This window comes from Muscardinus avellanarius (genome assembly GCF_963383645.1).
Source record: "Muscardinus avellanarius genome assembly, chromosome: 5".
Taxonomy (NCBI): Eukaryota; Metazoa; Chordata; class Mammalia; order Rodentia; family Gliridae; genus Muscardinus; species Muscardinus avellanarius.
Genome location: NC_137790.1, coordinates 136,000,473 through 136,018,356, shown reverse-complemented (window position 1 = coordinate 136,018,356; position 17,884 = coordinate 136,000,473). Strand labels below are relative to the sequence as shown.

Below are 17,884 nucleotides of genomic sequence, written 5' to 3'. Positions count from 1 at the left end.
TAGGTGACAGTAAGTTTCTAATAGTAAAGTGGGAAGAAATAGTTGAAATCAATCTGGTTCAAGGATAAATTTCTTGAAAGAGCTCTTAGAATTGCTTCATAATACGGTTGCACAAGAGCCTGTGTGCTTCCAAGGCTTCCGACTCGGCTACACGAGAACGGCCTGGGCTTGGCTGCATTCTTCCTGAAAGCTTCTCTCAAGTAGTATGGAAGAGCTAGCCAATTGTGGAAGTCTTATTCCACAAGCTTTAGGTTGCTCATTACAGGAAGGCAAAATGTTCTATGAACTAAGTCATCATAATAGCATAAGAAGCAGGAGCTCAGAAATCCTGTCCCTTGCTTTTGGTGATGGGTTGACTGACGTTTTTCTTGGTGTAGGCCTACTCAGCTGCACTGTGTGTGACAGATGGACAACCACCTGGACACATGCCCTGTGTTCGTCAAGGTCTGTTCTTATTTCTAGGGGATTTTTGACATCCTGTGAGGCAGAACTCCAGGAGCTCATGAAGCAGATAGACATAATGGTGGCTCATAAGAAATCTGAATGGGAAGGGCAGACGCACGCTCTAGAAACACGCTTGGAAGTCCGTGAGCGGGAGCTGAAGGCCCTCAGGAGCCAGTTGGACACGAAACGCAAAGAGGTGAAGTCGTCGAGTCACTGTCTATTTATTTTTTATATTTTGAATTTAATTATTCGTTGTTTCTTAAATATTTGTTGATGAAAGCATTTGTGTGCCAAGTTAGTTTCTTAATTGGTTTTTATTCTAATTCCGATGGCATCTTTAAGAAGGAAAATTCATTGTAAGAATGGATAAGAATATTCATGTTTATTGCAAGGATGATTTTATCTTAGTCACATATAATACATAATTTATTTAAGAAAATATAAAATGATATCACATGATCATTGTATGAAATTCACTGAATTTAATGGAGTTATTTTGGCTTCATTGTATGGCTAGCTAAAAAAAAATTGAGTCCCAGATTTACCAATTTGCCTCTTTTGTTACTTTTAAAAAAAAAAAAAAAAGAAAACCCTTTAAAGATTATATTTACTTTTGTTGAAAATTAAGGAAAAGCTGGACGTGGTGGTGCACACCTGTAATCCCAGTACTTGGTAGGCTGAAACAGGAAGATTACAGGTTCAAAGCCAGCCTCAGCAACTTTACAAGGCCCTCTGCAACTTAGTGAGACCCTGTTTCCAAATAAAAGTAAAATAGGGCTGGGTTTTAGCTCGGGGGTAGAATGCCCCGGGTTCACTTCCCAGCACCTAAATAAATAAATAAATGAAAAAGAAAAATAGAAACATAAAAATTTTTTGTTATCCCTCAAACCCATTGACATTTCCTAATTTTAGAGAAATGCTTAGTAATTGCTGATTTATTTCTTATAACTTAGCTAGTATAGTAGGAAGAAGTCCACTGGATATTATTAGAAGGAAAGCAGAAAGCATTTAAAAGTCTGAGAGTTGTCTCTTGAGTTTCTGGCGTGAATGTCAGTCTCAGAAGGACCCAGAGAGCTGTAGACAAACGCTAATCCAGGCTCCGCCCTGATGGCCTTTCCTCCCAGTAGAAAATTAAGGAAAAGCTGGACGTGGTGGTGCACACCTGTAATCCCAGTACTTGGTAGGCTGAAACAGGAAGATTACAGGTTCAAAGCCAGCCTCAGCAGGGATCACGTGGCAGGGATCAAGGCTGCTGCTGCTGCTGCCGTCATTGGCGACACGGGGTGGAGTCCAGGGGCCTTCCACCTCTGAGCTGCACCCCAGCGCGGTTTCATTTTGAGGGGGCAGGTCTCAGCTGTGGAGGGCCACTGCGCCGGCTGGCTGATGGTCCCCTCAGGGTGCTGCCACAGCGGGGCACACGGGGACTAACACACTTCTCAAAAGTGGCCTACATATGTTTGTTAATGTGCATCATGAACATTAGAGAATTTCCCTCTTCTCCCATCCTATCAGGTCGCCTTATTCGCCATCTCTAGGATCTCCTTCCTCGTCCAGAGTTCCTCCTATGACCCATTTCTTCCTAGCTTTCACATATTAGGGAGGGCATCCGATTTCATAAGCCAAACATGAGAAGGGGGGAGGGGGAGGGAACGGGGAAGGGATTGGGGAAGGGCTAATTGGGCGATGTGTTCATGTATGTCTCCACCGCCTTGTACTCCATTAAGATGTATGACTACAGTGCACCAGTACAAAAATTAAAAATAAAAATAAAGGAACCTTTCAAAGAAAAAAATAACTGGCCTGGAATGCTTTGTGTGACCAGGAAGGATTCGGCTTGGGGAGCATGTTTTCACACTTGCCCAGAGTATCTCCCAGGGGTTGGCCATTAATTAACACATTGGGTCAAAGCAGTACTCGGATCGTTTATTCAGTAAAGAAGTTCCTGTGTCTGTGCTGAGAGTCGTTCTAGGGTGCGTGTGAGCTTACTCATCTGGCTTGGTGCTAAAGTCGGGCATCGGCGCAGTGCGTACTGCGGCAGCGAGCCGCAGGGGTCGAGTGGGTAGATTCCACGCCGAGGCTGTGAAGATCAGGAGCTGGCTCAGCGACTTAGAATTGAGACTTAGAATTGTAGCTCTTTGGTCAATTGGTCGCTTCATTTATCAGGTTGTTAAAGCTGATTAAATTTCTAGAAGTAATTTAATTTTATCAAACACTAATACTGGAAATCTCCTTTGTAGAGTTTTTGAAATTGTGTTCCATTAAAACACTTCTCTAAAATATATTCATAATCTGATCTGAGTAGCATATAAGAACTAAAAATCAGGGCTCTATATTTTTGTCACTCTGTTTGGAAGGTTTGGGCTTAGAAACAGTTAATTCTGTGGTAAAAACCAGCGCTTCTCAAGTGGCAGGCCTGGTGGGACAGAAAGCTCGCATCAGAACGTGAATGGGTGCGTCGATCCTTTATGGAGAGTTTCGCTGCTTCGTGAGGGAGCCTGCTGATGTCCGCCTCCAGCGCCTCTGTGCTGGTCTGTCTGAGCCAGCTTGGCCCCCAGCTCACACTCAAGGCGGGAGGACGGGCAGCTCACTGCATTCGCTTCGGCAGTTACTGCTTCAGTGCTTCCTGGTCACCGTTGGGATGGGTTGTTTAGTGGACATTTCTGCTGCCATTCTCTTCGACCTCACCGTAGGGCAGGTCAGCCTAATGGACGGTACAGAGTTTGGAGTCCTGGCTCTGCCTCCTTGAGCTGGCCGGCCTTGGGCAAGGGACTTCCTCTTTGAGCTCCTTCCATCGTTTGTAAAGCCTGGATGTAATCATTGTGTCCCAGAGTCCTGACGATGGAGCCACTGTGTGAGAAAGCACTGTCAAGGCTGTGACTCAAGTGGAGGGGATCATTATTAGGTTTGGGGTGTGGCCCAGTGGAAGAGCACTCGCCCCGCAGCACACAGGAGGCCCTGGCTTCCGTCCCCAGCGCTGCAACAGAAGGAAAGTAGAAGACAGCGGGGGTTCAGCTCTTTTTTTCTGTCATCTGTGCAAACCTAGACTCCTGTTTATTTACCAACTGCTGCTATCTCACCTTCAGCATTTAGTCTCTTCGCTTTTAGGATATTTCATTCTATAAGGCTCATAAGAAAAAAAGCAGTGATCTTTTGTCTCTCCAGCCCCAAACCTAGGATCCTTGCTTCTCTTAAGAAGTAATGGTGGCACACTTGTGATCCCAGCATTCGGGAGGCTGAGACCTGGAGGATCACGGTTCGCGGCCAGCCTCAGCTACTTAGTGAGGCCCTCTGCAACTCCGTGAGACCTGGTTTCAAAATAAAGAATAAAAAATAGGGCAGGGGGTGTAGCTTGGAGGTCAAATGCCCCTGGGTTCCATCCCCAGACCCGCAAAAGAACAAAAAAAGAAGTAATGGTGGTATTTTCCTCGTGTCCAAGTAACATTTTCTACTGCTGTGTCTTAGTTTTAGTTTTAGCTACTTGTCTAGCGATCGCTATTATGAAAGATGAGGGCTTTGCTTTCTTGGATATAATTGCCATCCGTTGTCCTGCCAGGAGATTATATCTTAATTTCTTGTTAAGTCAGTATTTAGCATTTACGTCAAAGAGGTAAAGGTTATTCTCAGTTGAATGAAAAAATATCACCATAATCAAACTTCTTATACTCTTATTTTTGTTTTGATGGAGATGAGTAGTTATCTCGTTTTTATTTACTTTTCTTCAACATACGCACCATCAATTCTTTCTAAATTCTCTGACACAAGTGTAAGCCTTCTCTCATGCTCAGATCTGACAATACCAATGCTTATTAACAACGGGGTTTCAGTCAGGTGTGGTGGAACACATCTGTAATCCCAGTACTTGGGAGGCTGAGACAGGAGGATCGCAGGTGTGAAGCCAGCCTCAGCTACTTAACGAGGCTTTCAGCAACCTGGCAAGATTCATGTTTCAAACTAAAATTTAAAAAAGTAGGGTTGGGGGATAGCTCAGAGGTAAAATGCCCCAGAGCTCAATTCTTAGCACCACAAAAAACAAAACAAAGAAAAAACCCAAACAAACAAAAAGCTGAGAGTTTCAAGAAAGAATTGAAAATTATGAAAAAGCAAAATAATGGAATAATGAAAATAACAGTTTGAAAATGCTGTGTGTGCATCAGAAATTACCAGTCCAGTCTCGATGGTATGCAGGGGAGGGAGGACTCCGGAGGGGAGCCACCAAGTGCTGGGTGCATGTCTGTTCCTGGATGTATAGTTACAGTGCTCCAATGGAGTATAAACTTTGGAAGTTTTAGAATTGAAAAATAGAATAATGCCGGGCGTGGTGGCGCACGCTTGTAATCCCCGCTCTTGGGAGGCGGAGACAAGAGGATCGCACTGGTTCGGAGCCAGCCTTGCTGGCTTAAGAAACCTTGTTTCCACATAAAAAGTAAAAAAATAGGTCTGGGAGTGTAGCCCCTGGGAGTGTATCCTGGAGGTAGAAGGGCTTCCAGGAACCCCAGTACCACCAAAAAATAAATAAATAAATAAAATAAATAAATAAAGAAAAGAAAAATAGAATAACAAATTAGGTCCTTAAGGATTAAAATAGTCATTATTGAACTGGAAGATCTAATAGAAGGAAATGTCTTAGACTAAAACAGAATGCTAGAAATAGAGCGGAAGGCCAGGCAGAGGCCTGGAGGGGCCTGGCTGAGCTCTGGGGCCTGGAAGGAGGAGGAGCAGGCCGAGCGGCAGGGCCAGACAACTTCTGACGGAGACTTTGCCAGAGCAGGCAAGGCCGCGGCGTGAGGAGTCTAGGCATCTCAAGCAAGGTAAATAAAAAGAAGTGGTTATGTGGATTGTAAACCACAGAGATAGTATGAAAATGATTAGAGAAAGGATTATCTGCGAACCATTTCTAGCAACTGACTAGTCAGCCAAAACACTGAAGCCAGAAACAAGAGAATAATGTCGACGAGGAAAGAGAGTGACCCCCGTGCCAGGTGACCCCAGAGTAAAGACGGAGTAAGACACTTTCAGACCAGCCAGATTCGAGGGGTTTGTCACAAGCAGACCTGGAACAGGGAAGCTAGAGAATATTCTTCAGATACGAGAGTAATCCCAGATGGAAAGTTGGAGCTGTAGGAAGAAATAGCAAGGACAGGCAACGTGTGGGTGAACCTGTGCGTACGGCTGCATCACGGCAGCCTTCTGAGCTCAGCATGTAGGTAGAGTATGGTGCCATGTTTAATTCAGGGTGGGCATTAACGGAGTTAAACCATTTCTGTAGTCCTTAGATTGCCTGGGAATTGGTAAAACTACTTATTGCATAAGACTCGTTTTGTCACAAGTCTATGTTTTAATCTTGAGGGAGCCATTGAAAGTACGTGCTAAGTGGAGTGTATCTCTAGGCTGATGGAAGGAGGAAGATGGAATGATAGAGCTGATCAGGCCCAGAGCCGGCGGGTAAGGAAAGAAGAGGAGAACAGAGCGTCCCTTAGGACGATGGGTTTAAGCCCACAGAGGTCTGTTGGAGATACACACAGTGCTGGCCTAATAAAAAGATGAAAATTGGCCAGCTGGGTAAAAATGATTAGTTATTTGGTGACTATAAAGGTACAAGAATGTTGGAAGGAAGCCAGGCATGGTGGTGCACACTTGTAATCCAGTATTTGGGAGGCGGAAACAGGAGGATTGCAGGTTCAAGGCCAGCCTCAGCAACGTAGTGAGACAGTAGTGAGACCCTGTCTCAAAATAAAAAGGGTTAGTGATGTAGCTCAGAAGTGGAGTGCTCCTGGGTTCAATCTCCATTTAAAAAAAAAAGTATACTTAAAAGCAGATGCAAAGAGAGTTACTACAGGAGAAGAGAAACCCTGGAGAAGGACAAAATTTGAAATTTTGGGAGAGGCAGCTGTTGTGGACATTCCTGTGTCTGTGTCAAGGCCTGGGCCCCAGTTTTATGTCAGCAGTTATCCACCCTGCCCTGTGCTGCTCTCCCTGGGGCCTTGGGACCCGTGCAGGGGAAATCCAGAGACGGGGCAGCCGATGCTCCCAGGGCAGCCTCACCCATGCCGGGGCTGTCATGGTACAGTCTGTGGCTTCTCATGCTCAGAGGGGCGGTTCTGAGACACAATGGCTCCTCTGCCAGCTCCTGCGGTGAACCCTGAGGCTCCCCGCCACAGCCTGTGGGCATGGGCCTCCCCTGCCTGCCCCGCCTGGCCCCCCGTTTTCCCTGCCCGTGCCTCAGGCTGCACTTTGGGGAAAATCAAGCCAAGACCAAAATCTAGACTTAAAAGTACATAATAAAATAGCTTAAAGTAAAATCCTCTCTTTATATGTATAACAAGTGTCAGAACTAAAAGGGGAAATGGATAAAGCCCCAGTCAAAGTTGGGGCTTTTAATGTATTTTTCTTAGTGACTGATTGAAGAAGAGACAAACATCAGTAAAAATATAGATCTGGGTGGCACGGTCAGCAAACTCGACCCATTTGTTTAAATGGGGCATTATACAGTAGAACTGCAGAGTATGGGCACATCCTTTTCCAGCACAAACAGCTTACCAAATGGATCGTGTGCTGGGCCATCCAGGAAATCCTTATGCAGTTCAGAAGCTGATCATAGATATGCTCTCGGAACATAGCAGAAACGAGTTATAAATGATAGCTTGAAAATCTGCATGTATCTGGAAATCAGTACATGAAGTTCTGAATAATTAATGGCTCAAAAGAGTCACAATGAAAATTAAAAAGTACTTTGAATTGGAAAAGAGAAAATACTGCCTGTCAGACTTTAGCATGCAGCGGATGTACTGCTGGTACCTAGAGAGCATTGAGCTAGGTGTTAAGGCGTTGGGGCTGGTACCAGCAGTCAAAAGTGAATTGGAGCCGGGCGTGGTGGCGCACGCTTGTCATCCCCGCCCTTGGGAGGCTGAGACAGGAGGATCGCATGGGTTCGAAGCCAGCCTCAGCTACTTAGTGAGGCTCTCAGCAACTTAGCGAGACCCTGTTTCTAAATAAAATATAAAAAAGCTCTGGGAGTATAGCCCGGAGGTAGAAAGCCTCTGGGTTCCACCCCCAGTACCACCAAAAAAAAAAAAAAGTGAATTGGGACGACTTCCCTTCCTCTGGTTGGTGAAACCCATTTCTCTAAGGTTAGGTAAAAGTAGTTTGCAGGCCTCCTATTCTCTTTTTGCCTGACATTACTTGAGTTTATAGAAAATACTCTTGAAGTCTCAGATTTTTTTTTTATATAAAGTATTCTGGTTTCCAGAGTTTTTAAGACATATCTTATTTTTTTCATGGGGTTTACTTTTCTTAATGAAAAGCATTGGAGAGAATACATCAAACAGGACACTGGGTTTTCATTCAACCCTAGACAGTCTAGAACAGTTTCTTTTTCTTTCCTTTTTGGTAGTGTTATGGATTATTGGATAGCTGCATATTTGACTGCCTGAGAAGTGGTGCATTGCATTGGAAACTAGAGTGTTAAAACCCGTCCAGAGGTTATTTCCTACTGTCACGTAACAGGGCTTTAGTTTCAATGCCAGTGAACAATACTGCTGTCGGTCTGCTTTTAGGTTGACATGTTACACCAACAGGCAGAAGAACACGAAAAGATCAAGCAAGAGATGGCCATGGAGTATAAGCAGGAGCTAAAGAAACTGCAGGAAGAGGTGAGGTTCTGCTTCTGTAGAGTCGCAGGCTGCGTCTTCCACCTGGGGAATGCTGTCTCTACGCAGTGGACTGAGAGCCCGCACCCCAGGGCAGCGTGGGCGAAGACCTGCTTCTCAGGTCTTGAATCCAGGTGAAGAATCTTGCCTGATTCTTTGGAGCTCTATAGAAGAGGGATTCTAAAATAAGGCTCTTGATTAGGAACCTGCAGGAATAGAGCTAGTTTTGTATAGTACTAGGAGATATTGATGCAAATTTTAAAAAATATTTTAGTTTTTTAAACTGTCATTAGATTGTGAATAATGGAGGATCCAAAGGTCTGAGAAGCATTTTGGGATAAATTCAGAAAGTAAGAAAGGCCGGGCGTGGTGGGCACGCTTGTCATCCCTGCGCTTGGGAGGCGGAGCCAGGAGGATCACGCAGGTTCGAAGCCAGCTGTGCTGGCTAAGAGACCCTGTTTCCAAATAAAATATAAAATAGGTCTTGGAGTGTGGCACAGAGGTAGAAGGGCTTCCGGGAACCCCAGTACCACCAAAAACAAAAAGTAAGAAAATTCTTCCTACCTATGAATTCACTTTTATTCTTCAGGCTTGGGAACAACTACTTTTAGTTTGGTTTAATTCTTATTGAATCCCCACAGGATCATGGTTTGAGAACCAAAAGCCAGGAGGAATGAAAAGCAATTTTTATTTGCTGCTTTTATTGTGGAGATGGGTGCTGGGTCTTTAAGTGCAAGGCACATTTTATTTAAAAATTAATTTTTCTTGACTGAATGCATTTCTTTGCTAGAGTTTATTTTACATATGTAATATATAGTTTGTTTTTTCTGTTTGCAAATCTTGCATGCTCTCAGTCTGTTTTCTGTGGTACCAGTTGGTACTGTGCTTGTTTTCATAATATCAACTTGCCCTGCCCGCTGTTTACTGATTCTTAAATTTTAAGCAAGTAAATAACTGTCTTTACAGTTGGGCAGACTGAAGAGAAGCTATGAGAAACTGCAGAAAAAGCAAATAAAGGAATTCAGAGGAAATACCAAAAATCACAGGGAGGATCGGACCGAGATTGAGAAGTTGACGGGGAAAATAGAGGTATGTTCATGGGAACAGCCACAGCAGGGACTGTCAGCCCTCGGGAGGGGTGCTGTTTCCAGTGGTGCCGTGCCCCGGAACCAAGTCCTGCCGCCTCAGGACTGCGCTGAGCTGCGGGGTGGGTGGAGGGCGGTCGTGGGCAGCCTGCTGGCAGCGGCCCATGCAGCCGTGGGCCCCTGGCTGTCAGTAATTCTCAACGGGGCATTGGAAGGCGTGGGGGCGCTTTTGGTTGTCAAGATGATGGAGCGTGAAACTGGTGTCGGGGACAGGGACCAGGCAGGACAGGGAGCACAACAGTGGCTGCAGCCTGGTAAGGGTTTCCGTACCCATCATCCCCGGTGTTCAGAAACACCGACCGCCGCTTCCTAGCGTCCTCCATGAGCGGGTCCTTGTCTCACCTCCGGCCTGCGAGAGCAGGGGCTTAGGAGATGCTGGAAGGACATGGCGTGTGTGTGTGCGTGCGTGCACGTGCCCGTACATCAGACAGTTGCTTCTCTTTCCCATCTAGATGGAGCAAGCCATTCACCTCCCCCTTTGCTGATTGTGACCTTACTGAGTAACTTGATAGTTTCTGTGTCTCTTGACTCCTGAGGACCTCAGGGCGGTGGCGAGCCCCAGCGCCCAGCGTAGATGAAGGAGCTTGAAGCCTGGGGCATCACTCCACACCTTGATTCCTCCTGCTCTGCGCCCTGTTCTGGTGGAGTGGCACAGGGCCCGGGAGTCTGCATTTATCAGCCCCTCCCTAGCTGCTTCCAGTTTAGAGGCATTGTTCAACACCTGTGTGCGATTACTTGCATTTTTCCCTACTCTGGGTGCCCTGGCACCCTTGATGCCCGTCTCCACCTTCGATCCATCCCCTGGATCTGCGTTTTGTGTTCTGCGCTCACTCCCTGCTGGTGTCCTGCAGCCTCCTAGTTCAGCGGTGCCTGTGTGGATGGCCCCGGCTGTCTGGCTGCCACCTCCTCTTTGTTAGAGTCATGCTCGGCTGCCTCTTCTACGTACCCACCGCAGAGCCCAGGACTGTGGATCTTGGCATGTCCAAAGCCAGAGTCTGCACTTTCTGATCTCTTCTCTCAGCACAAAAGCAGGAGAGATTCTCTTGTAGCATAGATCGGATGCTGCCGCGTCCTGGACAGAAACCTTCCGGCAGCTCCCTTAAAAGCGGAGCCACCCTCCAGCTGTCACGGTCTCACCGCTCTTGGCTCCCTGACCTTGTCTCCTCCCACTCTCTTTTGGTCGCTATTCCCGCTCGGCCTCCTTGCTCACCCTGAGTGCACCAGGGCGCTGCCACCCGAGCCCAGAAGAGCTCCGCCTCCCCAGGTGTTCACTTGCCTGTTATTGACTAGTCACGCCCCTTTGAAAGACTGCAGCCCCCAGCGCTGAGCACGCCAGGCTCCATCTTCTCTGAGACACCAGTAGCTATTTAATGCATTGTATAGCGAGTGTGCTCAGTGGGCTGGGGGTTTTGTCTTATTCAGTAGTGTATCCACAGTGCCTGAGTGAGCCCTGCACATTTGCTGGAACAGTCGAATGAATGACACGTGGCTATCAGAAATCTGGTGGTCCCTGAGATCTGAAGGCTCGCCCATGTCTAGATGCGGGCCTGGAGGACAGTGTGAGACGGAGTCTCTTTTCCCTTGATTTATCTCATTTCATAAATATTAGGCCCACTTTCTAGCCAAGTATGGTGGCGCGCGTTTGTAATCCCCGCGCTTGGGAGGCTGAGACCTGAGGATCACACAGGTTCGAAGCCAGCCTCAGCAACTTAGTGAGACCATGTTTCCAAATAAAATAGAAAATAGGTCTGGGAGGATAGCCTGAAGGTAGAAAGCCCCTGAGTGTCCCCTCACCCCCAGTACCATACACACAAAACAACAAAAAAAGAAATAAAAATAACATAGGGCTGAGGGTGTAGCTAAGAGGTAGAATGCCCCTGGGTTTAATCCTTAGTACCAGAAACAAAATTAAATTAAAATATTAGGCTTGTTTTCTTTCTTTCCTTCTTTCTTTCTTCTTCTTCTTCTTTTTCTTCTTCTTCTTCCTCCTCTTCTTCTTCTTCTTCTTCTTCTTCTTCTTCTTCTTCTTCTTCTTCTTCTTCTTCTTCTTCTTTTTCTTCTTTTTTTTTTTTTGCAGTACTGGGGATGGAACCCAAGGGCATTCTACCTCCAAGCTCCACCCTCAGCCCTATTTTCTATTCTTTATTTTGAAACAGGGTCTCACTGAGTTGCAGAGGCCTCACTAAGTAGCTGAGGCTGGCCGCGAACCAGGATCCTCCCGTCTCAGCCTCCCGAGTGCTGGGATGACAAGCGCGCGCCACCAGCCCGGCTTGGGCTCATTTTCTTGATCATGTACTTTGAAGCTGATGTTGATTCATCATTAATTTTGAACTGTCTGGCTTTGGGTTACAAATATCTATTAAAATTTAGCACAGAGTTCTCATGTTAGTCAAGTCTTGAAGTTCTTCTGTTGAGATAATAACAACTTGGGTCTTACTTCTGAGTTTTAGATACTCAGAAGTAAGAACTGAGATACCAAGGGTTCCTGAAATTACTTGAATCTTCACTTCCAGGGCCTGGAAATCAAGGCTTTGGATAGCAAGAGTATTTTGAAGTCGTAGTTAAGATCGTAACACCAGTTTTCTGAAGACCCACTCGAAACCCGCAGCCGCCCCTAGGTGGTGGCAGACCGGCGAGGACGCTTGGGAGCGCGCTCTGCGCCCGCACCTGTCCTTCGCCATGAGGGTGCTAAATGTAGAGACAGGTGTCCAGAGCACAGTGCGAGGCTCGTGGCTCTGCAGTGCTGAGAGCCCAGTGAGCGATGGGGCGCCTGCTGTGGAGCGGGGTGCAGGTGGCCAGGGATGTGGGGAGGTGTGAGCAGAGGCCAGCGGGAAGCACTGGCGCGAGGGCAGCACTTCTCAGGTCAGCACCGTAATTGCCCCTCAGGAATTTCGCCAGAAGTCACTGGACTGGGAGAAGCAGCGCTTGATTTACCAGCAACAGGTCTCTTCGCTGGAGGCACAGAGGAAGGCTCTGGCTGAACAATCGGAGATCATTCAGGTACGCGGAAGGCGCTGAACACGAGCAGCGGCTAGGTTCTGATGACTGGGACCCACCGGGATGGGACGCAGCTGCCCTGGGGTGGTCTCAGCTTCTCCTGCTGCACCGCCCGCCCTCCTGTGCAGCGGCCCACCTCTGCACTCACAAAGCCTCCTCTCAGTGGCTCCCTCTCTCACACACCTCGGCCGCTGGTGTGCGCTCTCTGTCCAGTCCTGGCTCTCGCCGTCTCGCCCTCCCCTCTCTCCACGTCTGCCTCTGTTCCGCTGTTCCCTCGCTGTCCCAGCCCCAGCCAGGGAGCTCATTTAGCCTCTTTGAACCTAAGGGCAGACGTAGGCACACTGCATCACTGTGCTCCCCAGCTCAAAGTCGAGGCTCTGGCTACGGAAGTGCTCTTGGAACAGTGCCAGGAACTTTCACGAAGCACTAATGGCTTAAAAAAGAAGTAGAAACCGAGTTTAAGAGTTTATCTTCTTAGGACATATTCAGCTCCTTTGCGTCTTTCACTTAAAAACAGGAACATAAGGAAATACACAGAGAGGGAAATGAATTTTCTGACCACTTATCACATGTTAGACATTACCTCGGCGCTGCTTCTAAATTAAGTTTGTATGTTCCATGTTTAATAGGATAATCTACAGTCATCTCAGGTTATAGAAAGACAACGGACTAGGATAAGTCAAGAGAGCTACAGGGGAGTTTTTCATTTTCCTTAAACAATCTGCTTTTCTTTTAGCTGTTTTAAGCCATAATAACATCTTGGCTTCCTGTCTATTTCCTGAAATATCAGCTGTCAGGTGAGCTATCAGGAATGGCTGTGCTGGGGATGGCTCCATCAGCAGGACAGGAGGGGCAGGTGACCAGGCAGAACAGCGGGAGCCCTGAGCAGCGGGGAGCTGCTCAGTGTAGCTGCTTGCAAGATTGCGTTTCACTGTAACTGTAGCCTTCAGACTGGCAAAAAAAAGCAAATTGAGGCTTAATTTTTTCACTTCTCTATTTAGCTATGTGGTGTTACTATTGATTGTAGATCCTTTTTTCAAATCACCCAATTTAAAATTACTATTGTGATTCTCAACTATATAATTAAAACTTCATTGTTAGTAGAGAGGGATTTTTGTTTACGATAATCAGGTAGAGCCAGAACAAGAAACCTCTCAAAAGCCAGACTCTGTTTTCCTCACTAAGTGTATTTAAATAATTCTTCTGATAATTTGTTTAAAACGATCTGATTTTTAACAAAAAAAAAATGCTAGTTGTAAATGTATGTCTTTTTCCCTCTTGGCAAACTAAACAAAATTAGATCTTTCTGGGATGGAGTGCGTACCAGTGCTGTAAGACCATTTTGTCTAAACATTCAAATAAACTTCTATACACCTATTACCAAGCAATGGTTTTTATCATGATCTTGCCAAATTCTACTAGGGGCACCTAACGTGTAAGAGACGGCGGGGAAGGGCCGCTTGGGGTTGAGTTAAAAGCCTTTTCTGATTTTGCGGTGCGCACTTTTTGGCGCTTTGGAAATGATTTCTCTAGACAGATTGTCGAGAGTAATACGGTAAGAGCAGCGAGCGCCTTTTATTTTCCAAGGAAGCCTAGCATGAAGGCGTGGCCACGCAGGCGTCTGTCCCTGAGCAGGCGCCCAGCAGTGTGCCCAGGGCCGAGCAGCCCACAGGGCGCCAAGACCGCCCAGCGCCGGGCTCCCACGGGGCGCTCTGGTCTCTGCTGAGCTGGGCCTTCCTCGCCGGCCCCCTGTGTGAGCGGCCTTCCGGGCTGTTTCTTTACTTTCTCTACGACCTGTGTTATTGTTGAAATAATTACACCCACTTCAATGAAGCTGCCAGAATGCTAATGTTAGGTGATGAGTGAGAAATTTTTTATTTAAAAAAACCAGGAGCAGTGGTTAGTGCAGGAAAAAAAAAGACTTAACAATTTATTAAAATACCTCTGAAGCCAGCTATTAAAGAGAAAAATTTCTAAGTGATTGGAACCATTATTTCAGCCAAGCATGGTGGTGCACACTTCTTCTTCTTCTCTTTTTTTTTTTTTTTTTGTGGTACTGGGGTTCCTGGAAGCCCTTCTACCTCCGGGCTACACTCCCAGACCTATTTCTATATTTTTGAAACAGGGTCTCTTACGCCAGTGCGGCTGGCTTCGAACCTGCGCGATCCTCCGGTCTCTGCCTCCCAAGCGCGGGGATTACAAGTGTGTGCCACCACGCCCGGCAGTGGTGCATACTTCTAATCCCAGTACTTAGGAGGCTGAGACCGGAGGTTTGCAGGTTTGAGACCACCCTCAGCTACTTAATGAAGTCCTCCACAATTTAGTGAGAACCTGCTTCAAAACAAAAAATAAAATAGGGCTGGGTATAGCCTAGAGGTAGAAAGCCCCTGGTTCAATCCCCAGTGCCAGAAAAAAAAGTATGTATATATAAAGATTATTTTATATAATTATTTCTGATTTTCTTAGTGTTAGAAGAGGGCTTCTTGAGATTAGTGCAGTGTAATAGAAATATGTAATTTAAAATTTTCTAGCTGGGCGTGGTGGCATATGCTTGTAATCCCCGTGCTTGGGAGGCTGAGACAGGAGGATTTCATAGGTTCAAAGCCAACCTCAGCTACTTAGTGAGGCCCTCAGCAACTTAGTGAGACCCTGTTTCCAAATAAAGTATAAAAATTAGATCTGGGAGTATAGTCCGGAGGTAGAAAGCCCCTGGGTTCCACCCCCAGTACACACACACACACACACACACACACACACACACACACACATAAATAAATAAAATAAAATTTTCTAATAGTTCTTTTAAAAGTATAAAATGGATGAAATAAAATTTAATAATGTGTCATTTAATCTAGTATGTTAAAAATTATTGCAACATTCACGTTTTTTTAAACTGAGTCTTTGAAATTTTGTGTATAATTTACACTTCGAGCATCTCTCAGGCTGGGGTGGCGGCACATGCCTGTAACTCCAGCACATGGGAGGCTGAGACAGGAGAATGGAAGCTTCACAGGGTGTTGTCTTTTATCCTGTGTGCTCACTGGGCAGCTGTTTCCAGCTGTGTTCTGCCCGCCCTGGGCCACGGGCCAGGTTGGGGCCGGGTTGGGGAGCTTCAGAAGCTGGGCTGTGGCCCTCTCTCCTTCCTACCCCACCCACTCACTGTGTCTAGTCTACTGAGGGCGCTGTGTCAGATTTCCCCCGGGAGGAAAGGAGTGCAGATGCAGTTTAGAAGTTTGAAGACAGTTGTATGTTTAGCAGTTGTTGTTGTGAATTGCACCTGAGGCTGAGAGACTGTTGTAGGGATCTGGTGAAAACAGAAATCACTTTTGCTCTTTTCACTCAAGTCTTGACCTTACTTTATACAAACACTATTGTCTCTTTGCCTCTCCCCTCCGGCCCTTTCTCTGGCATATGGGGATTACGGTAGCATTTACTTTGTGTTACTTTGGTGTACAGTCCAAGGTTTGGGGCCTCTAAAGTATACAACAAAGGCTTTCAATTGCCAGCAGATAGCTTTCCCAGAAACATTTCTGCTTATATTTCTAAATTAAAATTGGGTTTTTGCCAGGCAAGGCGCTACATGCCTGTAATCTCAGTACTTGGGAGACTGAGACAGGAGGATCACAGGTTTGAAGATGGCCTCAGCAAGTAGTGAGACTCTCATCAAACTAGCAAGATGCTGTTTTAAAATAAAATAGAGCTAGGTATGTAGCTCGGAGATAGCTCCTGGGTTCAATCTCCAGTCCCCTGCCCTCCCCCCAAAAGGGGCTGGGAGGTAGCTTGCAAGTGGAATGCCCCTGGGTTTAATCCTCCATACTTAAAAAAAATCATGTTTTTTTTTAACTTTTAGAAATATTTTAAATAAGGGAAGTTTACCTACATAGAAGATATATATCTGTCTTCAGTATTAGATGAAGAGCCAGTTTGGATGATGAATTAAAACTTGTGAAAACTGGTAATTTGGGAGCTAAAAGCCAGTGTGGTTAGGATAGAGCCTAAAGTTAGGGGAAATGGAGTGAGGTGTATAAGATAGCTGCAGATGGCATCGTGAAGAGGCTGACTTGAGATGACTCTATTTGGTTAGATCTTCTGGCTCCGAAACTGTCGCTAGATCTGATCTCTCCTCCGTCAGCCGTTCTCCTCGGGCGTACAGTCTGCAGTCTTCCTGCTTCTCCAATGTAACCGTGCCGTTTCGGTCACCTTGAATCATTTCAATTGAGTGTAATATAGCTGAGAAGAAGGTTAAAACAGAATAAACTGCATGCAGCGTAACATCTGCTGGAGGTGAGGAGAGTGGATACTTGAGCTACAAACTTAAGAAGAAGGTGATTCTTACAGTATTCTGAGTTTACATAGGAAGTAGAATTGTGTATGACAGCTCCCACTTCCTGTCTGTGAGGGAAGCAGAGTCATACAGCCGTCCTCTCAGCCGGGACGGGCGGCGTCTCACCTCCGAGCAGTCCCTCCAGCCCTTCCGGAGGCAGTCGCGTCACTCTCCCCGAGCTGGCGGCTTCTCTTGTCACGGAAGGGGAGCTCAGTTTCCTCCGGGCGCTTTCACTCGGCGGCCGTTCCGTCTTCAGCCCCCTCTCCCTCCTGCTCACGCGTGTCCAGGCTCAGCTGGCCAACCGGAAGCAGAAGCTCGAGTCGGTGGAGCTCTCCAGCCAGTCCGAGATCCAGCACCTGAGCGGCCAGCTGGAGCGGGCCAGCGACACCATCCGTGCCAACGAGTTGGAGATAGAGCGCCTCAACCTGAGGGTCAGCGACCTGGTCGGGACCAACGTGGCCATCCTGCAGGAGCAGCGGCAGAGAGAAGAGAAGCTGAGGGAATCCGAGCAACTGCTGGAGGTGTGCTTTCCAGTTACAGAATGGGAAAATGGGGCGGGATGGGCTTTGGTTGTTGTTTTGCTTTTGAGATCAGGGATTAAACCCAGGGGTGTTCTACCTCTGAGCTATACCCTCAGTCCTTTCTATCTTTTTATTTTGAAACAGGTTCTCACGAGGTTGCTGAGGGGCTCACTAAGTTGCTGAGGCTGGCCTCGAACCTACAATCCTCCTGTCTCAGCCTCCCTAGTACTGGCATTATAAGCATGTGCCGCTGCACCCAGTGCAGAGAGAAAAATTAACCTCCAAAACGTGTGGCTTCTTCCCCACTCTAGCTGAAGGCTCAGCTCGTGACAGCTGAACTAATGCTGTACCTGCCATGTACCTTACAGGTGGACTCCTGGCTTGTCTCGTGAAATAGAAAGATTATAACACTGTATGACTCCTGAGTATTTTGCCTGCTCTGCAGAAGAAAAGGGAGCACTGTCATAATTTATTCCTTTTCTCTGAGTGTTTTGCAGGCTCTGCAGGAAGAAAAGAGACAGTTGAAGGCAAGTCTTCAGTCTCATGAAAATTTCATCCGTGAGACAAAAATGCAGAAGGAGAAGCTACAAACAAAATTCAAGGCAGCTGACGCCCAGCACACAGGCGACGCCCTAAGGTATACTTATCTTAAACAGCATTCACACTACCACTCGGTGGCTTGGTATTAAGCATGAGTTTTAATATTCATGATGCACGTTCATGGTCTGTGTTTGATGATATTGTGGGTTTTCTTACTCAATTTTAATTTCTGCATTAGATTTTTATAGTGTTATAAAATTTTGTGTG

At 46.5% G+C, this 17,884-nt stretch overlaps 1 protein-coding gene across 5 annotated transcripts in view; it reads left to right on the top strand.

Annotated features, from left to right (window-relative positions):
• The window catches only part of CEP63 (centrosomal protein 63), a gene marked incomplete at both ends in the record, with an annotated part of 40,439 nt that overhangs the window by 9,089 nt on the left and 13,466 nt on the right, over window positions 1-17,884 (top strand). For 4 of the 5 annotated variants that reach the window (XM_080696949.1, XM_080696952.1, XM_080696951.1 and 1 more), the window contains 6 exons: window positions 463-640; window positions 7,998-8,093; window positions 9,057-9,179; window positions 12,122-12,235; window positions 16,844-17,077; window positions 17,575-17,714. In XM_080696949.1, the coding sequence (XP_080553075.1) occupies window positions 463-640; window positions 7,998-8,093; window positions 9,057-9,179; window positions 12,122-12,235; window positions 16,844-17,077; window positions 17,575-17,714 (885 nt within the window). The remainder of the gene's footprint in view (window positions 1-462; window positions 641-7,997; window positions 8,094-9,056; window positions 9,180-12,121; window positions 12,236-16,843; window positions 17,078-17,574; window positions 17,715-17,884) is intronic. The other variant, XM_080696950.1, reaches the window with a different exon arrangement.